This window comes from Pleurodeles waltl, chromosome 8 (genome assembly GCF_031143425.1).
Source record: "Pleurodeles waltl isolate 20211129_DDA chromosome 8, aPleWal1.hap1.20221129, whole genome shotgun sequence".
Taxonomy (NCBI): Eukaryota; Metazoa; Chordata; class Amphibia; order Caudata; family Salamandridae; genus Pleurodeles; species Pleurodeles waltl.
This window is the reverse complement of record NC_090447.1, coordinates 359,635,069-359,659,382: the sequence shown is the minus strand read 5'-3', so window position 1 is coordinate 359,659,382 and position 24,314 is coordinate 359,635,069. Positions and strand designations below refer to the sequence as shown.

The 24,314-nt window shown below is 43.3% G+C and overlaps 1 protein-coding gene across 4 annotated transcripts in view; it reads right to left on the bottom strand.

The window, feature by feature from the left end:
• Positions 1-24,314, bottom strand: part of RPGR (retinitis pigmentosa GTPase regulator) — a 427,988-nt gene that overhangs the window by 355,403 nt on the left and 48,271 nt on the right. For all 4 annotated transcript variants that reach the window (XM_069204238.1, XM_069204236.1, XM_069204234.1 and 1 more), the window contains exons 4-5: positions 22,214-22,276; positions 19,876-20,034 (exon numbers count right to left, since the gene is read on the bottom strand). In XM_069204238.1, coding sequence (XP_069060339.1) covers positions 19,876-20,034; positions 22,214-22,276 — 222 coding nt within the window. The remainder of the gene's footprint in view (positions 1-19,875; positions 20,035-22,213; positions 22,277-24,314) is intronic.

The window sequence follows — 24,314 nt, the reverse complement described above, 5'->3', positions numbered from 1 at the left end:
TTGGCTCAGGTAGAGTGAGTCAGCAAGCCCCTTAGGGGTTGCATCCAGGCCAAAGCATAGCACATCTTAATAAAGACTACTATCCACCTTGAAATGATCCATACCTTCACTGCTTATCCCTTTTCTGAGCCAGTGAACACTACAAAGAATTGTCCACTCGATATGTCTTGGTACGGTCTATATAGAAGGACACAGCACTTTTAGGGTCCAAGCTGTGAAGTCGTTCTTCCTCCTTGGAGGGATGAGGTGCAGCAAAGAAAGTCAGTAATGGTTTGGCCAATGTGAAAGAGTGTCACATCCTTCGGGATAAAGGAGGAACAGGTTCGGAGAACCAGCTTGCCAGGGAAGAAGCTGCTATTTGGAGAATGGACAGAAAGAGCCTGAAGATCGCCGACAATCCTAGCCGATGTGATGGCCACCAGGAAGACAGTTTTTATAGTCAAAAGTCTGAGAGGCTAGGTATAAATTGGTTCAAATGAAGAACACATCAAAAATGACAAAGCCAAATTAAGGTCCCCTTGCAGCACAATGAAAGGTGTGGGAGCAGAAAATGTGTCACAACAGGTGACTTGAACAGGGACGGTTGACCCGGCAATCGTAAAGCCGTGCAGACCTTAGGACAAAACAAACACCACTAATTTGGACAGGGGGTGCAGAAAGTATGTCAATGTGTTTCTCAGCGCACCAAGCCACAAACCTGTCCCAATGGCAGATGTAAAAAAGTTTGTTGATGGGCGCTTGGCTGCCCAGATGACATCACAGACCTTGAGAGGGAGGTAAAAAACCCTCAACTGTCACCGCTCACTTTCCATTTATGAAGGTGGAGAGTGCCCAGGTTCAAGTGCTGGACCCTGCCTCCTCGTTGAGAGAGAAGATCAACCCAAAAGGGCAGTTGGATCTGAGGACAGATGCACATGTTCAGGAGTTCTGAATACCATACTCTTCTCACCCAATCTGGAGCACCCAGGATGACTTGGGCATGGTCAGTTCTGATCTTCTTGAGAATTGAGGGGAGAAGTATCTGTGGAAATGCCCATAGGAGTCTCGTATTCTAAAATAGTCAGAATGCATCTCTGAGCAACAGCCGCTTTGGAAACTCCAACACAAAGAAGTGTTGATATTTCACAGTCTCAGTGGTGGTCAATAGATCTAGCCAAGCCTCTCCCAGTCCTCAAAGAGACTTTGAGCTACCTCCAGAAGCAGACGCCATTTGTGGTCTGCAAGACGTCGATGGCTGAGTTTGTCTGCTCTATTGTTTAGAGATCCTACCAGATGCTGTAGGACCAGGAAAATGTCCTGACATTCCAGCCATTTCCAGAGGCGTAAAGCCTGCTGGTACATGGTCCACAAACCCACTCCACTCTGCATGTTAAAGTACCACATGCTGGTAGTGTAGTTCGTGAAAACCCAGACCAGCTTCCCTTTGAAGGAGGACAGGGAAGTTTTCAATGCCAAGCGAATCGCCCTCAGATCCAGATGACTGATATGAAGCTGAATCTCAACCAGAGGCCTCTTATCTCTACCTCTCCCAGATGGCTGTCCCAGCTGGTCATAACGGTCAGCTCGGGGTGGGCGGGAGGGAGGGTGAAGAGAGATACCTGCTTTTGACTCAATCGTGGTCCTGTAACCACTGCAGTAGATCTTTTGCATTCTCCCTCAAAACCTGGACCAGGTTGGAGAGAATCCCCTTATGCAATGCCCACTGAGACTTCAGATTCCCACCACAGAGCCGCATATGCCATTGAGCGTACTTCACCAGCAGGATACAGGAGGTCATCAGACCCAGCAGTCTCAGAGTCAGCCTCACAGAAATCCAGGACTAAGGTTGAAACATCAGGATCACAGCCCAAATGTCCTTAATTCTTTGCTCTGGAGAGTAGGCACAAGATTGCACTGTGTCCAGAATGGCTCAGATGAAAGAGTACATCTCAGAAGGAGTCAGACGTGACAGGCATGTTGATAGTGAACCAGAATGAATGCAGGAGGACCGCCGTAGACTGGAGGTGGGTGATGACTGCCTGGAGCAAGCCCGCATTCAGCAGCCAGTACTGAAGGTAGGGGAAAACTGGGACCCCCGACATTCACAGGAGTGCAGCAACCACCATCATCACCATTGTGAACAACCAAGGGGCACTGGTGAGACCATAGGGGAGCACAGCGAACTGGAAATGCTACTGGCCCACCGTGAACCACAGATAACAATGATGGGCCTGCAGGACCAGGATGTGAAAATAGGTGTCTTGCAGATCCAATGCTACCATCCAGTCTCCAGGGTCCAACGCAGAGAAAGCATGAAAAAATGTTAACATCTTGAATTTCTCCTTCCGTAGGAAGGCATTGAGAGGACTCAGATTTAAGATAGGGCAAAGGCCTCTATCCTTCTTGGGCAACATAAAATAGCAGCAACAGCAACCACAACCTATTTCTGATACCAGGCCGTCTCAGTAGCTCCTTTTGCCAAAAGAGTCTGTACTTCCTGTCACTACAAGGAAAGGCGCTCCTCTGTCAGTTCATCTGAGGACGGTGGCATCGGCAGAGGGGTCTCTAGGAGTTGAAGGGTGTAACCCCACCAGATAATCAGGAGCATCCACCTGTTTCAAATAATGGCTTGTCAGTGGGGCAAGGTTGGGCCTGATCCTCGCTCCATCAGGGTGCCTGTGTAATTGTGGGGGCATACTAAAAGGGTTTTGAGGCAGCCTCAAGCTGGAAGGTGGGGAGGGAGTGGTGTACTAAGAAGATTACCGGCCTTGTTTGCCACAGAACTTGTGGGAGCCGCATCCGTGGCCACGAAAAGGCTGGGAAGCACATTCACCTGGTGTAAGGGAAGTTACTGGTAGCCCCTAACCTCGCCAAAGAGTGCAGCTTTTGTGGGGCCATGGTGAGTGTGAATGAGTGGGCAGTGACCCTACTCTCCGTAAAGTGCTCAAGTACCGAGTCTACCTGCTCGCCTCACTGGTAAGTGCCATCAAATGGCATGTTCACAGGGAATGCCTGGACATTCATTGAGAAGCCAATCGATCTCAGCCAGGCACGGCGACGGAGAGACACCAATGAAGCAATTAGCCCTGCCCACAGAGTCTGTTGTTTTTAGTCTGCATTCTGTTGTGTACTCTGTTGTGTCATTGGCAATAACCTGGGTCATGATTATTTAGGCATCCTCTGAGACTATGGCCAGCACTCCTACAACTAAACTGTACACTGTGGCTGTATGGACGAAAGAGGCACACACCATTCACCAACCGCAGTGCAAGGCTATTGGAAGAAAAAAAATCTCTTTCTGAAGATATCCAGCCTCTTGGATTCCCTATTAGATGGAGTGAAAGGAAAAGTGTCAGGCTTTATCTTGGAGGTTGACCACCTGCACCACCAGGCTCTCAGCAGTTGGATGCTGGGTGAGGAATGCTGAGTTCCAAGGAATGGAGCGGTGGCGATGTTCAACTGTCCTGTGCACATAAATGTTGATGAAGGTCTTTGCCTGGGTCCCAAGCAGGAAGCTAGAGATGGCCTCATTGTAGAGCAGAGGAGTTCTGTGTGGGACACCCCTGGTTGAAGCACCTCTGTCAAGACATTGGTCTTGACTTCGACTGAGGGAAGCGTGAAGTGGAGGACCTCAGGTGCCGTCTGGGCCAGCATTGCTAGGGAGGCGCGTTACTCCGTAGCCACAGCAGAAGGAGAGACCAGTTCAGTGTCAGGTGTGGTGTCTAGACCACCGGTATCAGCAAGGTCCTCCTACTAGTTATCTTCGGCCAAAGGTTCTTTAAAGAGATGAGGGTAGCCTTAAGGATCCTCAGATCATCCTGTCATCCCCTCCTCCCCCACAGGGCCTATCAAAGAAAGGAGGTTCTGTCTCTGACCCAGATTGTCTGGTTCTGGTCAACACCGGTGTCAACATTGAATCAATCTGATCTGATTCCCCATCAGAGTAGGGAATGACTATAGGTCACCATCAGGAACTGCACCATGGGACCAAATGCTGGTGAAGGTTGAGGATTTACACCCAGAGTCGGTCTGGATCCAGGTAAGACTCTAGAAGGCCTGACTGGCGCAGAGGGTGAACTTGCCAGTGGAAACCTATTTGAGGCACCTACTGAACCCGTGGGGCCTGAAGGAGCTGTAGAGTTGTCTGAAAACCCAAAGAAGAGGTGGATGGCCTCATAAAACTCTTGACTCACACTGTCAAGGTAGAATGTGAGATTAGACCTAGACTTGTGGCGTTGACCCTGTACCGCATTCGTTGACTTACACTGGTGCCGTGAACCAAAGAGCTCTTCAACTTCTTGTATTTGTGGGATTTGCCAGATTACTCTGACCGGGATAACGGCTAACAGGAACGTCTCTGTGAGCGGGCCCAGGTCCTTCCATACGATCAGGTCGTCAAGGGGTGAGGAGTCACCCAATGTCTAGCCGCTAGAAGCTTCATTGGCAACTTCTGAGTCGCTTTCGGATTCCTAGTGCAGCAGGCGGGAAAGACCCTGTAGTCATGGTCCACCTCCAGGGACCACAAGCAAACCAGGTGGGAGTCCATCACAAACATTTGCCTGCGGGAGGCACCACAGGGTTTAGAATCCTAGGCACAATGGGAGAAGAAAGCCTGAAAGAAGTTAATATAATGTTTAAAATAACAGTCAAAAAATGACAGGAGGAAGGAACGAACTGAAGTCAGAGCGCTGGGGTGATGCCGATATAGGCACCGCTTACGTCACTTACGGCATGGAGTACCTTCATTCTGTATGTGGATAGCGACTCCACAATTTCGACCACAGTACTGGAAGTTTTGAAAAACCGGTCGCAGTGTGGGCACTAAAGAGAGAGTACAAGGATTTACCAAGCACCTAAGGTGGTTTGAGCATACTGCATTGGGCACGGAATAAAGGCAGCATGTTAGAATGAGCTGCTTCTATATCTGCCACAATTCTCATGTCTTGATAAACCGACGTAAAATGAGCATTGTGCTCAATAAAGCATGTACTGTAAAGTGTAACTCGGAAAAAGCAGCAAGCAGGGCATCTGTTGCGGCTGATTTGGGAAAAACGGTTAAAAACAAGAATGCCATGGGTGCCACCACAGTGACATCTAGTGGAAACTACTGTTTATTACAATAAGAGAAAATAATTTAGCTGCATGTTAGTTAAGATTCTCAGTGACTGGGGACTATCTGGCTCTCATATTGATGTTATTGAAAGCGAGAAATAATCCTATTTCGTAGGTGCCATACATGCAGTACAAAATAATTGTAAAGACTGGACCCGTCTGCTGCTGCTGCTCGTCGTCTACTATGCATATTGCAATCGATAAAGAAGGTAGCTAGCTGTTCAAGGAGATTGAGAGCGATAGAGAAGCAAGGGAGGGATGGGGTACCTGAACAGCAAGCTACAGCGGATTTAGCTGCCTGTTGCCGATATCAAATGCCACCCATCACCTATACAGGTTACTGACAAATCGCGGATGGTTACACACTGCGCTGTCAACTAAATATTATGGCTTTCTCGTAATATAAGGTAGTGCCTACAATTTAAAGCGCATGGCCTCATGGTGCGCCGCTGTGTGGTCTACTATGTGTATTAGAGACGTGTTTTCAATGTATATGCCAGGCGCGCTGAATTTGCTCATGCTTGTTTTATTTTATTGTATATTTTCGATGCTTTATTAATTAAAACATGCTTTTTCAAATAAGAAATCATGCGTGCCATGCTACTGGACTGACTCTAGTAACGAGGAAATATATTTTTTAATGGTTTAATACACATTATTTTATCTATATAACAATGACCCATAGCAAACAACCCATAACCTCCCACTTTTTTTTTTTAACATTATCACAATACTTCCTGTGCTTTAACATCGAGATATTCTATTAGATATCAAGACATAGACCCACCGTACCAAGACCATCAAAACTGAGTCACTTAAGGGTATACAGTTACACCCTTTATATGAGTTGAATTCATCAAATAAGAAGACACTGAAAGTTGTAGGTCTGCTGATGCATGTTAGATCTCTAGCTTCTTAAGCAAAGAAGCCCAAAAGAGGACCCCGTAGGGTCGTGAAACGTTTCTCTGGGCCTGCTATGTAATTAGATACTCTCTCCTTTCCCAAGGTGTGTCATAATTTACTAATTATAGTTTGTTTCCAACCAAAATCAGCACGAAGCAGGTATTTACTACAACACACCAGAGGGGAGAGAGTTCACAAATCACTCTGCCTGTTTCCCGTACATAATATCCATCTCACAAATGGTATAGTAAGCACCAGGTAGTAAATACTATACTACCATTAAAGTATGAAGAAGATCCCTCTTTTTAGGAATAGAAGTACTCACCCACATCTTGTGGAATACCGCATCTTGAAGACCAAGCTGATGCCAGAGGTCTGGACACCTCACCAGACACTGGACTGGTCTCTCATTCTAGTGTGGCCTACGGAGGAAGGGGCCATCCTTTGCTAGGGGTCTCACGCTACCCACAGTAGATTTCAAGACAAATGTCTTGACAGAGGTGCATCAACTGGGGCTTGTCCCACATCCTTGACACATTCTTGGTGGAAGCTCACAATATTTTAATTAGGGATTGGAATGTTTCAAGAATGTTTATAGGTAAATCTGCCTACGGTATAAGCCACACTGTAAGATTGTTCTGGGCTGCACCGACAGGATCAACAAAAATAAACTGTACAGGATGGTAATGGATTAGTATAGGCCCACAATCCTCAATTTATATTTAATCAACATGTTTTAGCCTATCTCTAGTGCCCAACCTGGGTCAGTGGCCTTCATCAGGACTTTAAGATCCTTATATTATGTCATGTCCCTATAGGTTTATGAACAGACATTTTCCACAGGAATAATCTATAGGTATTTATCCTAGGAAAAGCAGAAATCACAATCAGCCTTTTCAACAATATCAGCTCATATAATTAATTAGGGATAAGTGTTTGATACATTCAATATTAAACAGGCCAAGAAACGTGGTCAAATAAATCATATTGTTATCCCTTTGAAATGCAGGAGCTTAAAATAAGCATTTTGAGTGAGCTCTACTCATGTCAACAATTAATGGATCTGAGAATTTGCCCTTCAAACCCTCTCATGATTGATCTTTCTGTTCAATACTTATTCTGAAGAGGTGGGTCCTCTGGTATGAGGCTTTCTGCACTTTTACAAAGTCAGTGATTGGTGACAGTCTGGTTCCGTAGTGTTACAATGAATAGATCTTGGAACAAAATTATTTTGTGACCGTTGAAAGAGAAATCATTATCGCTCTTCATTGCATACATTATTCTTTCACCGGACCCTAATATCATGTCACTCAAGCCTGAACACATTAGTGGTTCGAAAGAGAAGAATAGAGTTCAGAGTAAACTTTAATGTCATTGGTAAACTGTTAATGTTCTTCATATCACTTAAAACAAGGCATTTGCAATGCAATGGGTCTCGCGTTTGCTTGCGTTAGAGCTGTTAGCATTGTAAATTCCTAAATGGACTTTTCTTACCACACAAACTGAAAATAAATAAGAAAACAATTGACATAAGCAAGCTGATTCAAAACGCCGCTGTGAGCATGAAGAGAGAGACAAAAGGAAAAAGAAGTTTGCTCGCAGTCAAAGTTACTGGAAAAAGTGCAATTATTCATGTAACAGGGTCGATGGTCAAGGTGGTAACAAAACCGCCCTAAGGAGGGACAAACATAAAGCAGTTACCAACTAAAACAAAGGATTTTTGAAAGGCAAGCCCATGAACGAGTGATAGTGATGGGTGTGGTAAAAAGCCCAGATACATACTAACACATCGGAAAAATAGCGCTCGCGCGCTGCTATGCTCAACCTAAACAGGGAACTGAAGATCAAAACTTCACTCTCTAATTCCCTTCTTTTACTCCAGGAACACACAACAGTCTTTCAGCAAAATGGTGTATCAAACAAACGGGGATTCTTGGTGTATCTGGACTAGATCTTAAGTCACAGAACCCAGCTTTATCACCCTCTTGTTCTTTCCCAACTGGTGCTCAGTTGGGTAGTAACATGCTGAGTTGTTCTTCACCACAAAAATAACACCTCCGATAACTACATCTCTTCCTCGCTCCATTACAGTGAGGGCCATGCCAATTCATGTGCAATGGTTACTACAGTAGTGTTGTGGAGGCCTTGTTCCCGTATAGGCACTAACCCATCTCCAGGTTGGATTCACTTATCCTCCACTGCAGGGTCAGGCTCACAGCATTTCCAGAGACATTTTCATGAGCTGCAGCAATACTTTTTCCTTCTGTCATATCCCAGCTGCTCATATCTATGTGCCCTACTGTCTCCAAAGCCCTCTCTGTTGACCTGCTACTGGCTCAGTTTTCTGTCATTCAGTGCTACACTGTGGGGTCGCTCTGCTCCCCACGACACATCTCAAGAGATCTTTCCACCCATAGTCCTCCAGAGAGACTCCATCATCTGCAGTAATTGAGCTGGCTAGGGAGCAGGCGAGTATTCTGACCTCAAGGATGTTCTTGGCTTGCCAACTCTGCAAATCCTCAAAAAAATTCCCCAAGATTAATGCCTACATTGAGAGTAATATTTAGACTACTTTGGGTATTGACTGTTTTTTGTCATTTTCAAAGTGATCGTGGGAAGGTGAGAAAGCCACTGTTCTTGCAGGAGTACTCACATATGTAAACACTTACAGCTGTATAAAATAACAGGTGTATACTTATGTAGGCAGAAATAGTTTGAATAAATGTATTGTTTTCAAACATAAGCTTCTATATACTTCACCCCCATTGGGTTTTGAGGGCCTGATAACACCTATGACAGGCTTCTTGTTGAGTGAAGAGAGTAACAATAGTATTTATTCTTTAAAATTGTCAATTGTTGAAAATGTGTTTTGAGGATATTGGTTATTTTCCAACACTGTTAGTTAACGATTCCCCAATGCATTTAATTTATTTTGCTCTTCACAACTCATAAATTTGTAGAAATGCACATACTTTTCAGGACATCCACATTTAGACCATCCATTAACTGCCGGGTAGTAAGTTTTCTCACTCAAAATTACATCATGCTGGTATAATTTTATCTGTGGGTACATCCATGTAAGAGTGCAAATGAATGTTTTGTGAATATGAAACAAGAATTTATACTCAAGTCAATTTGTGCATCCAAGTTCAATTTAGCGGTGAAAATGGCTTTCAGACTCTAGTCCAATCAATATAACTGTATGACATTTAGAAGCAAGCACTGGCAAAGCCATTTTGTTTGCCTTAATACTAAAAATACGAGCCAGACCTGTTCTCTGTGTAAAAGGGCATCTTGGTTGCGGACTGAGACTGCTGCCTGATCACAGTCATTCTCACCAACCAACTGCTTTTGGGTCCGACAGAATTTTGAGGGGTATGAGTTGCTTCTGGTATCTGTACATCGTCAGAGTTCAGTAAATCTGCTAGAATGCGAGGAGTGTCAGAATGAACCTGGTAATGTGTGGCCGGTATTCTGTGAGGGGTCTGCAAGTGTTTCTGCTAATCTGTGTTAGAAATGGGGTCTTTGGTTGACAGTCAGGTTGCCCCCTGTTCAAGCAAGGACCCTCACTCTAGTCAGGGTAAAAGAGAATCACCCTCAGCTAACCCCTGCTTACCCCCTTGGTAGCTTGGCAGAGCAGTAGGCTTAACTTCAGAGTGCTAGGTGTACAGTATTTGTACCAACACACACAGTAACTTAATGAAAACACTACAAAATGACACAACACCAGTTTAGAAAAATAGGAAATATTTATCTAAACAAAACAAGACCAAAATGACAAAAATCCGACATACACAAGTCAAGTTATGAATTTTTAAAGATTAAAAATCAAAAATAGCGCTTAGAAACACAAAAAAATGCTTCGATGAGGTGTTAACACGACGTTGTGTCGGAGTCATTCCCAACAAGCCGACACCAGCGGTGCCGGACACGGAGTCGCATAGACCCCCAAGTACAGTACCTTTGGTGAAGAGTGAAAACAAGTCGATGAGCGAAGTCGGGGATCGCAGCGTCTGTGCGAAACGTTGAATTCATGCACTTCGAGCAGCGTCGGTCACCACGTGGTGTGGCAACTTCCACGGAGTCGCCGACTTCAGTGGGGCTGCAGTGGCATCAGGCCTGCGAAGGTCGTCGCGTTCCAGCAAAGATCACGCAGTTGGTTGCAGGTGGCGTCACCAGATTCAGCAGCGGCGTTGGTCCGAAGTAGATTTCCTTGGATTTCCACCAGCTTTCCTTTCAAGGGCCCAGAGACTGGATAGGGCACCACTTGTCAGAGCAGGAGTCTCTCCAGAGACTCAGGTGCTGGCAGGGATAAGTCTTTGCTGTCCCTGAGGCTTCAAACAACAGGAGGCAAGCTCTAAATCTAGCCCTTGGAGATTTCTTCACAAGATGGAAGGCACACCAAGTCCAGTCTTTGCCCTTTTACTCTGGCAGAAGCAGCAACTGCAGGATAGCTCCACAAAGCACAGTCACAGGCAGGGCAGCACTTCTCAGCTCTTTAGCTCTTCTCCAGGCAGACGTTCCTCTTTTTTCCAGAAGTGTTCTAAAGTCTGTGGTTTTGGGTGCCCATCTTATACCCAATTTCTCCTTTTAAGTAAGCCTACTTCAAAGTAAAGTCTCTTCTGAATGTGAAATCCTGCCTTGCCCAGGCCAGGCCCCAGACACTCACTAGGGGGTCGGAGACGGGATTGTGTGATGACAGGCACAGCCCTTTCAGGTGTAAGTGACCACTCCTCCTGTCCCTCCTAGCACAGATGGCTCATCAGGAAATGCAGACTACACCCCATCTCCCTTTGTGTCACTGTCTAGTGTGAGGTGCAACCAGCCCAACTGTCAAACTGACCCAGACAGGGAATCCACAAACAGGCAGAGTCACAGAAATGGTGTAAGCAAGAAAACACTCACTTTCTAAAAGTGGCATTTTCAAACACACAATCTTAAAATCAACTTTACTAAAAGATATATTTTTTAATTGTGAGCTCAGAGACCCCAAACTCCACATGTCCATCCGCTCGCAAAGGGAATCTACACTTTAATCACATTTAAAGGTAGCCCCCATGTCAACCTATGAGAGGGACAGGCCTTGCAACAGTGAAAAACGAATTTAGCAATATTTCACTGTTAGGACATATAAAACACATTACTATATGTCCTACCTTAAACATACACTGTACCCTGCCCTTGGGGCTACCTAGGCATACCTTAGGGGTGCCTGACATGTAAGAAAAGGGAAGGTTTAACCTTTGCAAGTGGGTACACTTGCCAAGTCGAATTTACAGTTAAAACTGCACACACAGACACTGCAGTGGCAGGTCTGAGACATGATTACAGAGCTACTTATGTGGGTGGCACAACCAGTGCTGCAGGCTCACTAGTAGCATTTGATTTACAGGCCCTGGCACCAGTAGTGCACTTTACTAGGGACTTACTAGTAAATCAAATATGCCAATCATGGATAAACCAATTACATACAATTTACACAGAGAGTATATGCACTTTAGCACAGGTTAGCAGTGGTAAAGTGCTCAGAGTTCAAAAGCCAACAGCAGCAGGTCAGAAATAATAGGAGGCAGGAGACAAAAAGACTGGGGATGACCCTGCAAAAAGGGCCAATTCCAACAATCTGTGACAGCTAGCTTGTGAAGGGCGATAATCTGCAGTCAGTAATTATGATTGTTTCATTTACTATCATGAAAACTATAACCATTCTTATGTTTTCGATGAGGTCATGGCTGAAAACCTGCTGTGCACTTACTTAATGAAACAACGCACCAGCAGCGTTTCCTAAGCAGAGCCTTCTTACTTTTGTTGTGAGCCTTGACTATCTGCTTTCTCTAATGAGGCTATCCAAGGATTGGAGGGAGGATAAAAGTTAATGACCCAGGCTGTCCAGTTATTTACTTTTGAGAATATTTAATCAGAGTCCTCTGGAAGGCCGACCCCACCCACCAACCCACTTTGCTCCACAAATCATTGACTCTGACATCATCTCCACAATCACTCAGTGGTGGCTCCTCCATTTGGGCGAAGGAGTGTCGCCCACTCCCCCCACCCAAAACCAGCAGCAGCAGCTGCAAAACCTTTTAAAGAAAACGATAATAAACTATGTTTATTATCGTTTTCTTTAACTGCTTCTGTGCCGCGGACGTAACAGTTGCGCACCGCGCACAGTGCTCCTGTGCCAAGGACTAAACCATTACGTCCTGGCATGGAGCTCGATGGGAGCTTAGGCAAGGTTTGCTCCACTGGGTGAGCAAATGTATTTTAGGCCATTTCTGCTCCCCGTGGGGGCAGATCGGCCTATTTCTATTAGGCCTATCTGCCCCCGGCCGGGGGGGGGAAGAAACCACTTAGGCACCAGGGATTGGTGTATGTGTGTGTTTTGTTGGGGGGGGGGGGGGGCAGCCCCTTGGGCAAGGGTCACTACCCATGGGGGCACATTACTGTAGGCCATATCTGCTCCCCTTGGCGCAGATCGGTCTATTTTTGGAAGGCCCATCTGCCCTCAAGGTGGGCAGAAAGACCACCGGAGACCAGGGAAGATTTTTTCCAAAATAAGAGGGTTGGGGTATGGCCATAATCCCACCCCAAATAAATGGGGCCAAAGTTGTTCTGCCCACCAGTGGGCAGATAGGGCGATTACCCCTGATCCACATGATCCTCATTTTTGTGATGGAACCTTCCAGAATCTGCAGGAATCCACAAAATTCCTACCACCAAGCATTGCCTCATTTTTGGCTCTTCCCTGTCACAGGCACTTGGCCCACCTACACAAGTGAGGTATCATTTTTAATGGGAGACTGAGGGGAACGAAGGGTGGTAGGAAATTTGTCCCGGTGCGGTGATCCCACACAGAAATGTGGGAAAATTTTGATTTTTTAGCACAAGTGAGGTACCATTTTTTTCAGGAGACTTGGGAGAACGCTGGGTGGTAGGAAATTCGGGGCTCCTCTAAGATTTCAGAACTTTCTGTCACTGAAATCTGAGGAAAAAGTGTTTTTTTTGGCCAAATTTTGAGGTTTGCAAAGGATTCTGGGTAACAGAACCTGGTGAGAGCCCCACAAGTCACCCCATCCTGGATTCCCCTAGGAGTCTAGTTTAAATAAAATGCACAGGTTTGGTAGGTTTCCCTAGGTGCTGGCTGAGCTATAGGCCAAAACCCACAGCTCGGCACTGTGCAAAAAACAGCTCTGTTTTCTTTGTAAAAATGTGATGTGTCCATGTTGTGTTTTGGGGCACTTCCTGTCGCAGCCGCTAGGCCTACCCACACAAGTGAGGTACATTTTTATCGGGAGATGTGGGGGAACGCTGGGTGGAAGGAAATTTGTGGCTCATTCCAGAACTTTCTGTCACCAAAATGTGAGGAAAAAGTGTTTTCTTTTGCCACATTTTGAGGTTTTCAAAGGATTCTGGGTAACAGAACCTGGTGAGAGCCCCACAAGTCACCCCATCCTGGATTCCCCTAGATGTCTAGTTTTAAAAAATGCACAGGTTTGGTAAGTTTCTCTAGGTGCCGGCTGAGCTAGAGGCCAAAATCTACATCTAGGCACTTTGCAAAAAAGCCAGCCATCAGATTTCAATGTTAAAATGTGATGTGTCCATGTTGCATTTCCTGTCGCGAGCATTAGGCCTACCCAGGCAAGTGAGGTACCATTTTTATCGGGAGACTTGGGGGAAGACAGAATAGCAAAACAAGTTTTATTGCCCCTTGTCTTTCTCTACATTTTTGCCTTCCAAATGTAAGACAGTGTGTAAAAAAGACGTCTATTTGAGAAATGCCTTGTAATTCACATGCTAGTATGGGCGCCCTGGAATTCAGAGATGTGCAAATAACCATTTTCCAACCATTTTGGAAATACAAAGGTTTTCTTGATACCTATTTTTCGCTCTTTATATTTCAGCAAATTAATTGCTATATACCTGGTACAGAATGAAAATCCATTGCAAGGCGCAGCTCACTTATTGGCTCTGGGTACCTAGGGATCTTGATGGACCTACAAGCCCTATATATCCCCGCAAACAGAAGAGTCCAGCTGACGTAACGGTATATTGCTTTAAAAAATTTCACATCGCAGAAAATAGTTTCAGAGTAAAACGTGGAGAAAAATGGCAGGTTTTTAGTTTTTTACCTAAATTTCAATTTATTTTTTATTTCAGCTGTTATTTTCTGTAGGAAAACCTTGTAGGATCTACACAAATTACCTATTGCTGAATTCAGAATTGTGTCTACTTTTCAGAAATGGTTAGCTTTCTGGGATCCAGCATTGGTTTCACACCCTTTTCTGTCACTAACTGAAAGGAGACTGAAAGCACAAAAATAGTAAAAATGGGTATGTCCAGTAAAATGCCAAAATTGTTTTGAAAACTGTGGTTTTCCGATTCAAGTCTGCCTGTTCCTGAAAGCTGGGAAGATGGTGATTTTAGCACCACAAACCCTTTGTTGATGCCATTTTCAGGGGGAAAAAAACACAAGCCTTCTTCTGCAGCCCTTTTTCTCACATTATTTTTTTTTTTAAACAAACATTTTGCTGTATTTTGGCTAATTTCTTGATCTCCTTTGGGGGAACCCACAAACTCTGGGTACCTCTAGAATCCCTAGGGTGTTGGAAAAAAAGGACGCAAATTTGGCGTGGGTAGCTTATGTGGACAAATGTTATGAGGGCCTAAACACAAACTGCCCCAAATAGCCAAAAAAAGGCTAAGCACAGGAGGTGAAATGTCCCAGTAAAATGCCACAATTGTGTTGAAAACTGTGGTTTTCTGATTCAAGTCTGCTTGTTCCTGAAAGCTGGGAAGATGGTGATTTTAGCACCACAAACCCTTTGTTGATGCCATTTTCAGGGGGAAAAAAAACACAAGCCTTCTTCTGCAGCCCTTTTTCTCACATTTTTTTTTTTTTTTTTAAACGAACATTTTGCTGTATTTTGGCTAATTTCTTGAACTCCTTCGGGGGAACCCACAAACTCTGGGTACCTCTAGAATCCCTAGGGTGTTGGAAAAAAAGGACGCAAATTTGGCGTGGGTAGCTTATGTGGACAAAATGTTATGAGGGCCTAAACACAAACTGCCCCAAATAGCCAAAAAAAGGCTCAGCACAGGAAGTGAAAAGGCCTGGCAGCGAAGGGGTTACAAGGGGAGGGCCACAGGGTGACCTGCACTGAGGGGAAGTGCTCAGTACTCCCCCTTCACAGTGCATGTGTGCATGCCGTCTCAGGCCGGCCAAACACACATGCGCTGTAGGCAACACAGTTGCTGGGCTGGAGAGAGCCTGCCTGTGAGCGCCCAGCCAATCCTGACCCTGCTCTGAACAGCGTCACGATTGGCGCAGAGCAGGCTGGGAGCCTGTGCCTGAAGAGGAGCATCGAGGTACAAGATGCGGCAGGAGGAGGAAAGTTTTTCAGTTTTTTTTTTTAATTAAATTTCATGTTTATTCCCTCACGCCTCCCCCCGCTTCCCGCCCCACCCCCACGTGGCCCTTGAGCCGCTATTGCAACCACTGTGTTTACTGACATCATCAACCACCGGTTACACCAGTGAACAGTCTCAACCCCTTACCGCTGGATATTTTAGTGTTTGCAGACTCTCTTTCTTTGCTCTGGAACTCTGCCTCCAGCATCACATATACTGTTTTGCAGCAGTTTCTAGTAGCTGTTCTCCCAATCTGAAGCTGGACACAATACACCAAGCCCAAAACCACTCAAGCACCCCTGTGCGTACAATTAGTCTGCATGTGCAGCAAAGTGCTTTACAGCGAGTTGGACTGGAGTGGCTGGTTAACCATCAGTCATGATGACCATAATATGCTTGTGCTGAAGAGCGGCATACTTGCGCACTAGACAAACCAGCATAGCACAACCTACAAGCTAACAGTGCAACTCTTGCCCAGTGTGATGGATGGGTGGCAACTCCAAATAAAGGACCGGTAGCAGTCAAAACAATACACCGCTGTGGCAGGCAGAGAATATACTACAGCAACTGTAGGTTTACAATAACACACATCACCCATGAGGACACTCATGCTGCTGCATTACTATGTTTAGAAACCGTGAATATTTTAGACAAGGGTGTCATTGTACATCACACACCACTAACACTATTTCTTCAGTGGTGACTGACACTGCAGCAGTTGGAACTTGCCGCATTACAGTAGAGGTCGATGTGAGATATGACATTAGCATGGCTGATGAGAACTAACAATTCACCTCCAATGCAATTCATATGGGAATGGGGACAGTGGTTTGGGGAGTCCCAGGCCAACTTGGAATTATTAGAATCTAATTGTGCCAAGTGTTATGTTATGTTAATTGGTTTTATAGAGCGCTCAAATACCCAATGGTGGTTTGGCGCTAAAGTGAAGCCCAGTTGTCACAACTGGTGTCCATAAGTTCACCAGGAAACACCTTATTGTAGGATCCAAAGGGAACACAGTTACACCATTGCTCCACCTAATGTTCGCAAACACTCACCTGTCACTTCTTGACTGTAGACTGCCTGAACAGAACACAGCAGATTAAAGCAGCACTTGAGACTCAGGTTAGTGAAGAAGAATAGTTCAAGGCTGACTTTGAGTGGTTGTTTTAGGTTAAAAATAATGAACTCCACAAGGCACACAATAATACATAATGAAGCAATTTTAAAAGAGAAAGTGTATTACATAACACACCTCAATATTAAGCATATAGTTACAAATGTACACAATTATAACTAGATGTTTCTAGTCCCTCCTGAACCGGAAACTTGTGCAACAAAATCTCGCAGTCTTAAATAATGTCCCTTACTATGATGTCTGACACAGGATTTACAGCGTTAACCCCGTCGTATTTTATTTGTCAAAAAGCACAATGTAGAACACTTATATACTACATTTGTTAGATTTCACACGGTAAAAGCCCTGGCTATTGCAATCGTCAAAGAAAACATTTAAATCCTGTTCATACTATATTTGCAACTGTGCCACACCATGCAAAGCCCTGTACCCTGTACCACAGCATTTGACACGGGCTCTAATTTAATAATGTGTCTATCAGTTATGAGAATTAGGACTTAGTTGAGGCTAACAAAACTGCTGTCTAGCCAAGCTGCTGTATGAAAGAAGGGGCAAGCCCAGTTTCTATAGTGCTTTTAAAACTACTTTTTTGGTATAATATAAGCTCGAGCAGACAGCTCCACTGTCAAGCCAAATCTAACAATGATAACTGCAGCTACACAAGTAGAAATTTAGCTTTCAACATTTATTGAACTTTTGGTGCTTCTAAACTTGTAGTACATAATGAGGCACACAGGAAAAACACCTACTGAAAACTAAAGATTTTTTGTGCACTCTTAGTATTATCAGTTTTCTAGACTTAAAGAAATGTTATAAAGAAATGATCAGAGGCAGATAAAGCATAGGCATTGTTAAGAAAAGTTAAATGTGCACAATGTTATTGTGGTTAAAAAAAAACTCCGTAATCTCATGTAGTTAAAATCTTAAATGGAGTGTGCCTTGCACCCTACAAAAGTGATTATTTTTTATGGTTCATTTAAAGGAACTACAGTTGTTATTATTTGGACATTTGATTGGTTGAACCTATTTTTCCACCATAAGCAAGGCCAGATCTTGTGGGTGTTGTTTTCATAGAAGATGGTTATATTAGATCATCAAAATAACAATGAAATTCAATTAAAAGACTGCATTATAGGGAATCTAAGATCCTTCCTACTTGTGGCACCTTTACACATGTTTAAAAAACGTATCAAATTCCATTAAATCTACAGTAAAGCAGTTATGACTATAAAATAGAACATAAAAACCCTGAAACTGGCACTTCATGATTAGTAGCAATAAGCATAACTTGCACCCTGCAATGAAAACCATAACTCGCCCACAAGCACGCCTTACAACCTCAAACTTTCTACAGCAACTAATATATCATCTAACATCATTAAATAATAAAATATGTCTGAACAATGGACTGGAGTGTACTGTATCCATGGTGTCATCATCCAGAATAAAAATACTAAGGTTATATGTTATGGCAACAGTGCAGTCAAGAATGCCATTTGTGATTTATCTTTTACATTATTTTTGAGGTTGTGAAAAGTGCATTTTGAAGGCATTTTATGGTCTTCAAAGCAGTTCCAGTTTGAGTAACTGGCCAATGCCATAGATTATTAGGATTTTCCTTCCTAACTATAGTGAAAGTGGTGAACTGATTCACACTGGGGTTTATCATGGAATTATTTAACAAAACCTTTGTAGGATTTTAAAATGTCAAGATCTGCTCCTGAATGTAATTAGGTTCCGCGTTTTGGATCACCTAATAGTATTCTTTCCTGGAGTCTTTACATTCTGTTGAAATGAAGGGGGTTTTGAGACTGTCAGCCTTTATCACTTTTTCTATTTGATCTTCTCTGTCTGAAAGAGGATTGGCGAGCTAAGGCTGACTCAGGTTAGGTCAGAATCGTTTTAGCTTGAGAGGGGTGACAGTTTTGGCAAATATATGTACTGCACTATTGTATATCTTTTAGGAAGTGCCAGCGCTGGTTGACAGGTAGACAGTATTCATTCGCTGGGAGAGGGAGATTGTAAAAGCTGAATTCTGTTATGTTTTTGAAATGGCCGGCCATAATTCTTTTCTGTTTGATTGGATGTTAATTTCAGTGGATGATATAGGATATGAAGAAGTGATGTGATGGAAGGGGAAAGGAGATTGCCAATTTTTTAAGGCACTCAAAGATATTGTAAGAAGAATTGCTAATTATTTGAGTGTTCATGAAGACAACATACACACCACATTTTGCTTTGACGATGGTCTTCATAGAGGATGAAATATTATTGCAGAACTAAGAAGCCCATCACAGCCTGAGAGTGTAAGTTCAGTGAAGATCCCATGGTGCAAATCAGGAAGAACTAGTTTCCGTAATTTTAGCACTGCCAGTATGATACACATTTGCACATCTTGCTCTGTGGCGCATTCATATCAAATTCACATTTAATGGTTTAGGACAGGATGCGTGCTTGCATGTAATGGATAACACAGTATCTTCATATATAATGTAGATGAGGATCATCGTTTGTTTTTTTACTTGATGACTAATGTCTTGAGAGAATGTCGCATAACAGGGATTGGTATTTGTTGGGTTTAAAGGTTGTAACTGAAAGTAGATGCTGTAATTGAAAAAATGTATTTGGTCAGTGGATGCAGTGGCTAGTCAGGACAGCAGAGGGCCAAATAAATGTCTTAATTTAATGCAGCACACATAATGAGTGAAAACCTAGACGGTGTGTGCAGGTTTTAGATCTGATCAGATGCAAAGTTAAACTTTTAAAATGTATGAAATTCTTAAAATACTTATGATAGCATCATTGGTGATTAACAGAGTAGCCTCACGAGTTTAGTGCAATACAGTTCTGTCCTATGGTTCTTTAAAAACGAAATCTGAAAAGCCATCTATATTTAGTGCCACCGCTCCCTCGTTACAGGCTTTCGCCTGGGGCTCAGGACTATAAGTTGGCTACAGGGCTTTTAACCACCGGTTTAGAACTCAGCAGCATTCTATAATGCTATTTGTAACTTACTACCTAAAAATGCATTAAAGTGTAAACATTGTGACCATCCCTCAAGCCTTTTTGTTCCCTAATGGCAACAAAACAGTCCCTATCAAATGATACATTAGACTTTTAGACTAAGATGTTACTGAACATGTGATGTGTGATCATTTAAAATCTGGGCAACTGTCAGTAGTCTAGCGGGCACATTGTAATACAGTATACATACGGAAAAACATCAGTAACTCAGGTTTTTTGTATGGCGAAAATAGAGAGGTTGAACATCATATTTAATTAAAGCGTATTAAATAATATATTTACATTTAAATTCTTATCAGAATCTCTCTTACCAGTAAGTGCTGCAGATGTGTTCGATCCAGCAGACAGTTGTTTTATCTTATACTGATTGGTAAAAAATGTAATCTCCTTAAAACCAGTGGTTTCCTCTGTATGTCCAAGACCCAACTGGCCCTCACTGTTTCCCCCAGCAGCATACACACTTCCACGATCTAGAATCAGAAAGAAATTAACATTTAGACAGGAACAGCACATTATTAAAGTTTAGCGCACACTTTTCAAGATATGTTCAATGTTCTTATAGTCATTAAGCACTTAAACAGAAGACCAAAGAGTAGGCATGAGCAAATTTATCCAAAATTCACCCAACTGTATAAATGCACCAAGGTTAACCTGCGAAAATGTGGCCAAATCACAACTATGGATGGGTTAACTGGGGCCAGGAATCTGGCCATGAACATAGCAGGATTTCTGAAACCAGAGAGCATTTTATGATTTTTAAGCAATGCTGGGGTTGATACGTATCCAAAGTACAGTGTGCGTGGAGAGCAAGGAGCAGTTTTCAGTCAGTCAAAGGTATAGCTAAAGACCTTTTGTTGTAAACTGAGATTCCCTAAGCACAGACTGATCCATTTGCTGCCCAATGCTTTGTAGTGATTGAACATTTGAGTTACTTTTTTTGTAGCCAAAGAACATCTTTTTTTCTGGTTTCAATACAATGACAAATGGGGGTTTCCCGCTGTTGTGGAAGAACTAAAAGCAGCCCAAAATGTAAAATGCCCAGTACTGTACATTCAGGAGCACTACTAAAGTGTACATTCCTCTACAGGTACAAATTCTCCTTTTTCAGGACAGTGTCTATTTAAAGGCCTCAGGCTTTGAAATATGTGTACCATAGGTGTTGATGCTTAGAATGTTCTGTTTTTAATTTACTTATTTTTGTCAGCATTCAGAAAAGAAGTTTACAGCAGTACAGACACATACAAAACCATATATTAATATGTGGCAGAAGAGCGGGGGCTGCAGCCAATATAGAAGACACATTTGGCCTCGCCTCTCAAGAAGACCTGCATTTCCGTAAATATTTGGTTGCCAATTACTTAACTTCACTAATGTCTCTGTGGCAAAGACATTTCAAGGAATGAATCCCACTGGTACACATTCAGAACTGGTGACATACGCTTGTAATCCCACATAGACCAAAACAGGTAAGAAATGGATCTGGCTCTTCGAGTCAGGGCTGGAAGAACACCAAGGACTGCATATTAAGGTGACCAATCAGGGAATCATTTTTAAGACAGTCGAGCAGTCTTTGCCATTATCACGCACACCAGAAACTGTCCTCTTTGCACAGCAAAGAAGAGTTGGAGATTCTTGAATACCACGTAATCATCCCTACTATATGAGTGTTCCCCTCTCAAGGCAGCCACGCTCCATCCATCTCCACTATGGCTTCTAAATGAAGTTTTGTGAAGTAAAGCAATCCCCATAGTGGTGTGTCCATACAATTGGTGCTCTTAATAATCACCCTCTTAAACTACTAGCCCCAGATCTGAGCAAGAAGTAGTATCACCTACTAACTTGTGATGCCAGGTAGTATAGTCAGTGGAGTGTAATGTTATTCTCCAGATTCTAATGTTAATTATTCAACATTACAAAGACAAACACTAGCATGCATTTAATTTATGGTACACAACTGAGCTGTCAATGAAATATGTTGTTTAGTACATGAAAATTCAAGTAAACGTATAACATGGTCTTATCGCAAATAACATTGCTTTTTAGTTATTTATATAATGGTTCATTTTTCATCTACTTACAAAAATGAAGTTTCAAACGTGTACACAACCAGGTAGTGTGTTACAAATCAAACTTCACACAAGATAAGGGAATGATGAACAGCCATACAGTAGGTGGGACAATTTATTTTATTGAATTTATAGAGAAGTTTATTCAAAGTGATCAGTGTATAATCTACGGTCAGAAACTGCATAGAACATAACTACTGCATTAGACAATTATTACAATTCAAGTACTATTTCAGAGACAAACATAGAAGTTGGGGAGAGCTGTAATTAACAAGTGATCACTATGACTCCATTTAGATATCTTAAAGATGGACGAAAGGTCAATCTCGGTTTCATATTTTGTGTGCCAGGAGTGTGAATGAGCAATATGTAGTCTAAGAGATTCTCAGAGGGCCTGGAAGAGATAAAAGGCATATTGAAGCAGATGGAGGGTTACATCTTGGATATAAGATGGAACTAAGGAGTGGATGCATTTACACACAGCACAAAGAAAATTTAGCTGAAAAAGACAGAACAGGATAAAAACTCCCCAAAACATGGAATCATTTCCTAACCCTATTTAGCAGGGGAACGGATTACCTACCTGTGTAAACTAAAGTGTGGTTCCTCCCACAAGCAGCAAATTTCACCTTCTCAGATTTTAGTGCTGTGAATTGAAGCAGAAAACAATATTTAAAAACTCGTTGCCTTTCTGAATACGCAATGAATATTAACAATGGCCTGAGCAATCTTTTTCAAGACAATAATTACAAATATGTAATCTCTCAACAACCTCTCTTCGTCCAAAGCCAAATGAGCATTAAAAAGTAAAAGTTTTATAAAGAGGCCTTCAGGAAAATACATTACTATTCGACAAATGAAATTACTTTTTTCCAATTAAGAATTTCAACAGTCATTAAAGCAATCAGAGAGCACATTGCCTCCTGTGTGTCTGTGTGTTAGTTTCGATATAGGTGAGTATCACTACAGTTCCTCTACAGCAACTTGTCTTCCTGAGGGCCTTGCTCCCCAATTGCCAGATTTTATGTCTATTTCCTCAGACAATTTTATCTCCCATAGACATTCATCAAACTATTCTAGGTTTTGTTTTCATTTTATTTATTTACTGAAGTACGTCTATAGTCCAGCCCTGGCGACAACAGCAAAACAGAGCTTTACAGATTTCATAACAGTTAACCAAATGAAGATGAATCGGTTAGGTAGAGAAGAAATGAGAGCTGTTCAAACAAGTTACTTACCTTTGATGATGATCTTTCTGTGTGATATTCCATCTAATCACAATTTCCTCACCTTCTGAATTCCCACATTTGCCAGACGGGATCTAGAAATATTTTTGCTATTGCTCCCACGCGCCAATAGCTGGACTCTGTTGGACCCTTCTGTAAGCTTGTTCTGCATCCAGAAGTGATGCTGCAGAGCCATAGATAGGCCCCACCCCTGCAGGTTGATATCAGTCCAGACTGAATTCTGCCTATTTGAGCATAGTTGGCAGGGTGCAGCTTGATTCATATGGCATTGTGAGCATAGTTACCTATCACACTTGGGGCATCACACATGAAAAAAATAAAAAGTGTTCAGTGGATTGCTTGAATTAATCTCAGTCCATAATTTTTTGCCCACACGGCCACCACAGAGAGGGGCCAGCCATATGCTGTCCTTGAAGGACAGCTGTGTATATGATAAAAAAATCAGATCGACTATGCATCAACAGCTGAGTTTGTCTGCTCTGGTGTTCAGAGAGGCCGCTAGATGTTGAAACACCAGTGAAATGCCCTGGCGTTCCAACCATGTCCTGAGGCAAAGAGCCTCTTGACAGAGGATCCACGACCCCACTCCGCCCTGCTTGTTGCTGTACTGCATGGCGGTGGAGCTGTCGGTGAACACCTGTGCCCCTCAGGGACACACGAGCCAGTACAACTAGTGTGAGATGCTAGCTGGTGTCCTCAGAGCAGGTCCTCCCTAATACATTCCACCAAGTCATAGTCACAGACAATTGTGAGAGTCTCCTACCGATAGCTCTGGTTCCTTTTGAGTGGGGCTGGCAGTTTCTGGTTGTCTAAAAGTAGCTGTGTGCCCTACCAAGCCTGTAGATTGTCTGTTTGGCAGAGTACACTGTCTCGAAAGAGGTGGAGCTCAGGTCACAATTGTAGATGTTAGGATTATCTGAATGGGTCTCTATGACCACAATGTCCATGGCTGCCTTGGAGGAGACTAAAGGGAGCCTGGAAGAAGGCCCAGGCAGCTGCCAGGAACCATTGTAGGGGAAAACAGAAATCAGCCCCTGAAATTCCCACAGTTCAGGTTGATGGGGCACCTGAGGAGAATATCTATCAGCCTACTGAGGAGCGCACTTCCCCCCAGGGAGGCATGCCTGCGCTTGCCTGACGGCAAGTTACGGGTGGGTCCACAAGGGAGGAATTCTGCAAAGTGCAGAACCAATTCTCCACTCTAGAGGACTTGAAGTGGCAAGCCGAGGCCCAGGCAGCAGGTGATAACTCTGAAGATCACCTTATCTAATGGGAGAATTACCTCTTTTACAGTGAGCCTAAGGTTACAGACCCTGGGGCAGCCCAGTGCTGGTGGTCCCTCAGTATTATAGGTCCTTCCTACTGGGGTTGTCTCATGATATCCAGCTGCCAGGATATCTGGGGCAGAAGAAGACTTTGCCAGGCTTGTCCCACACT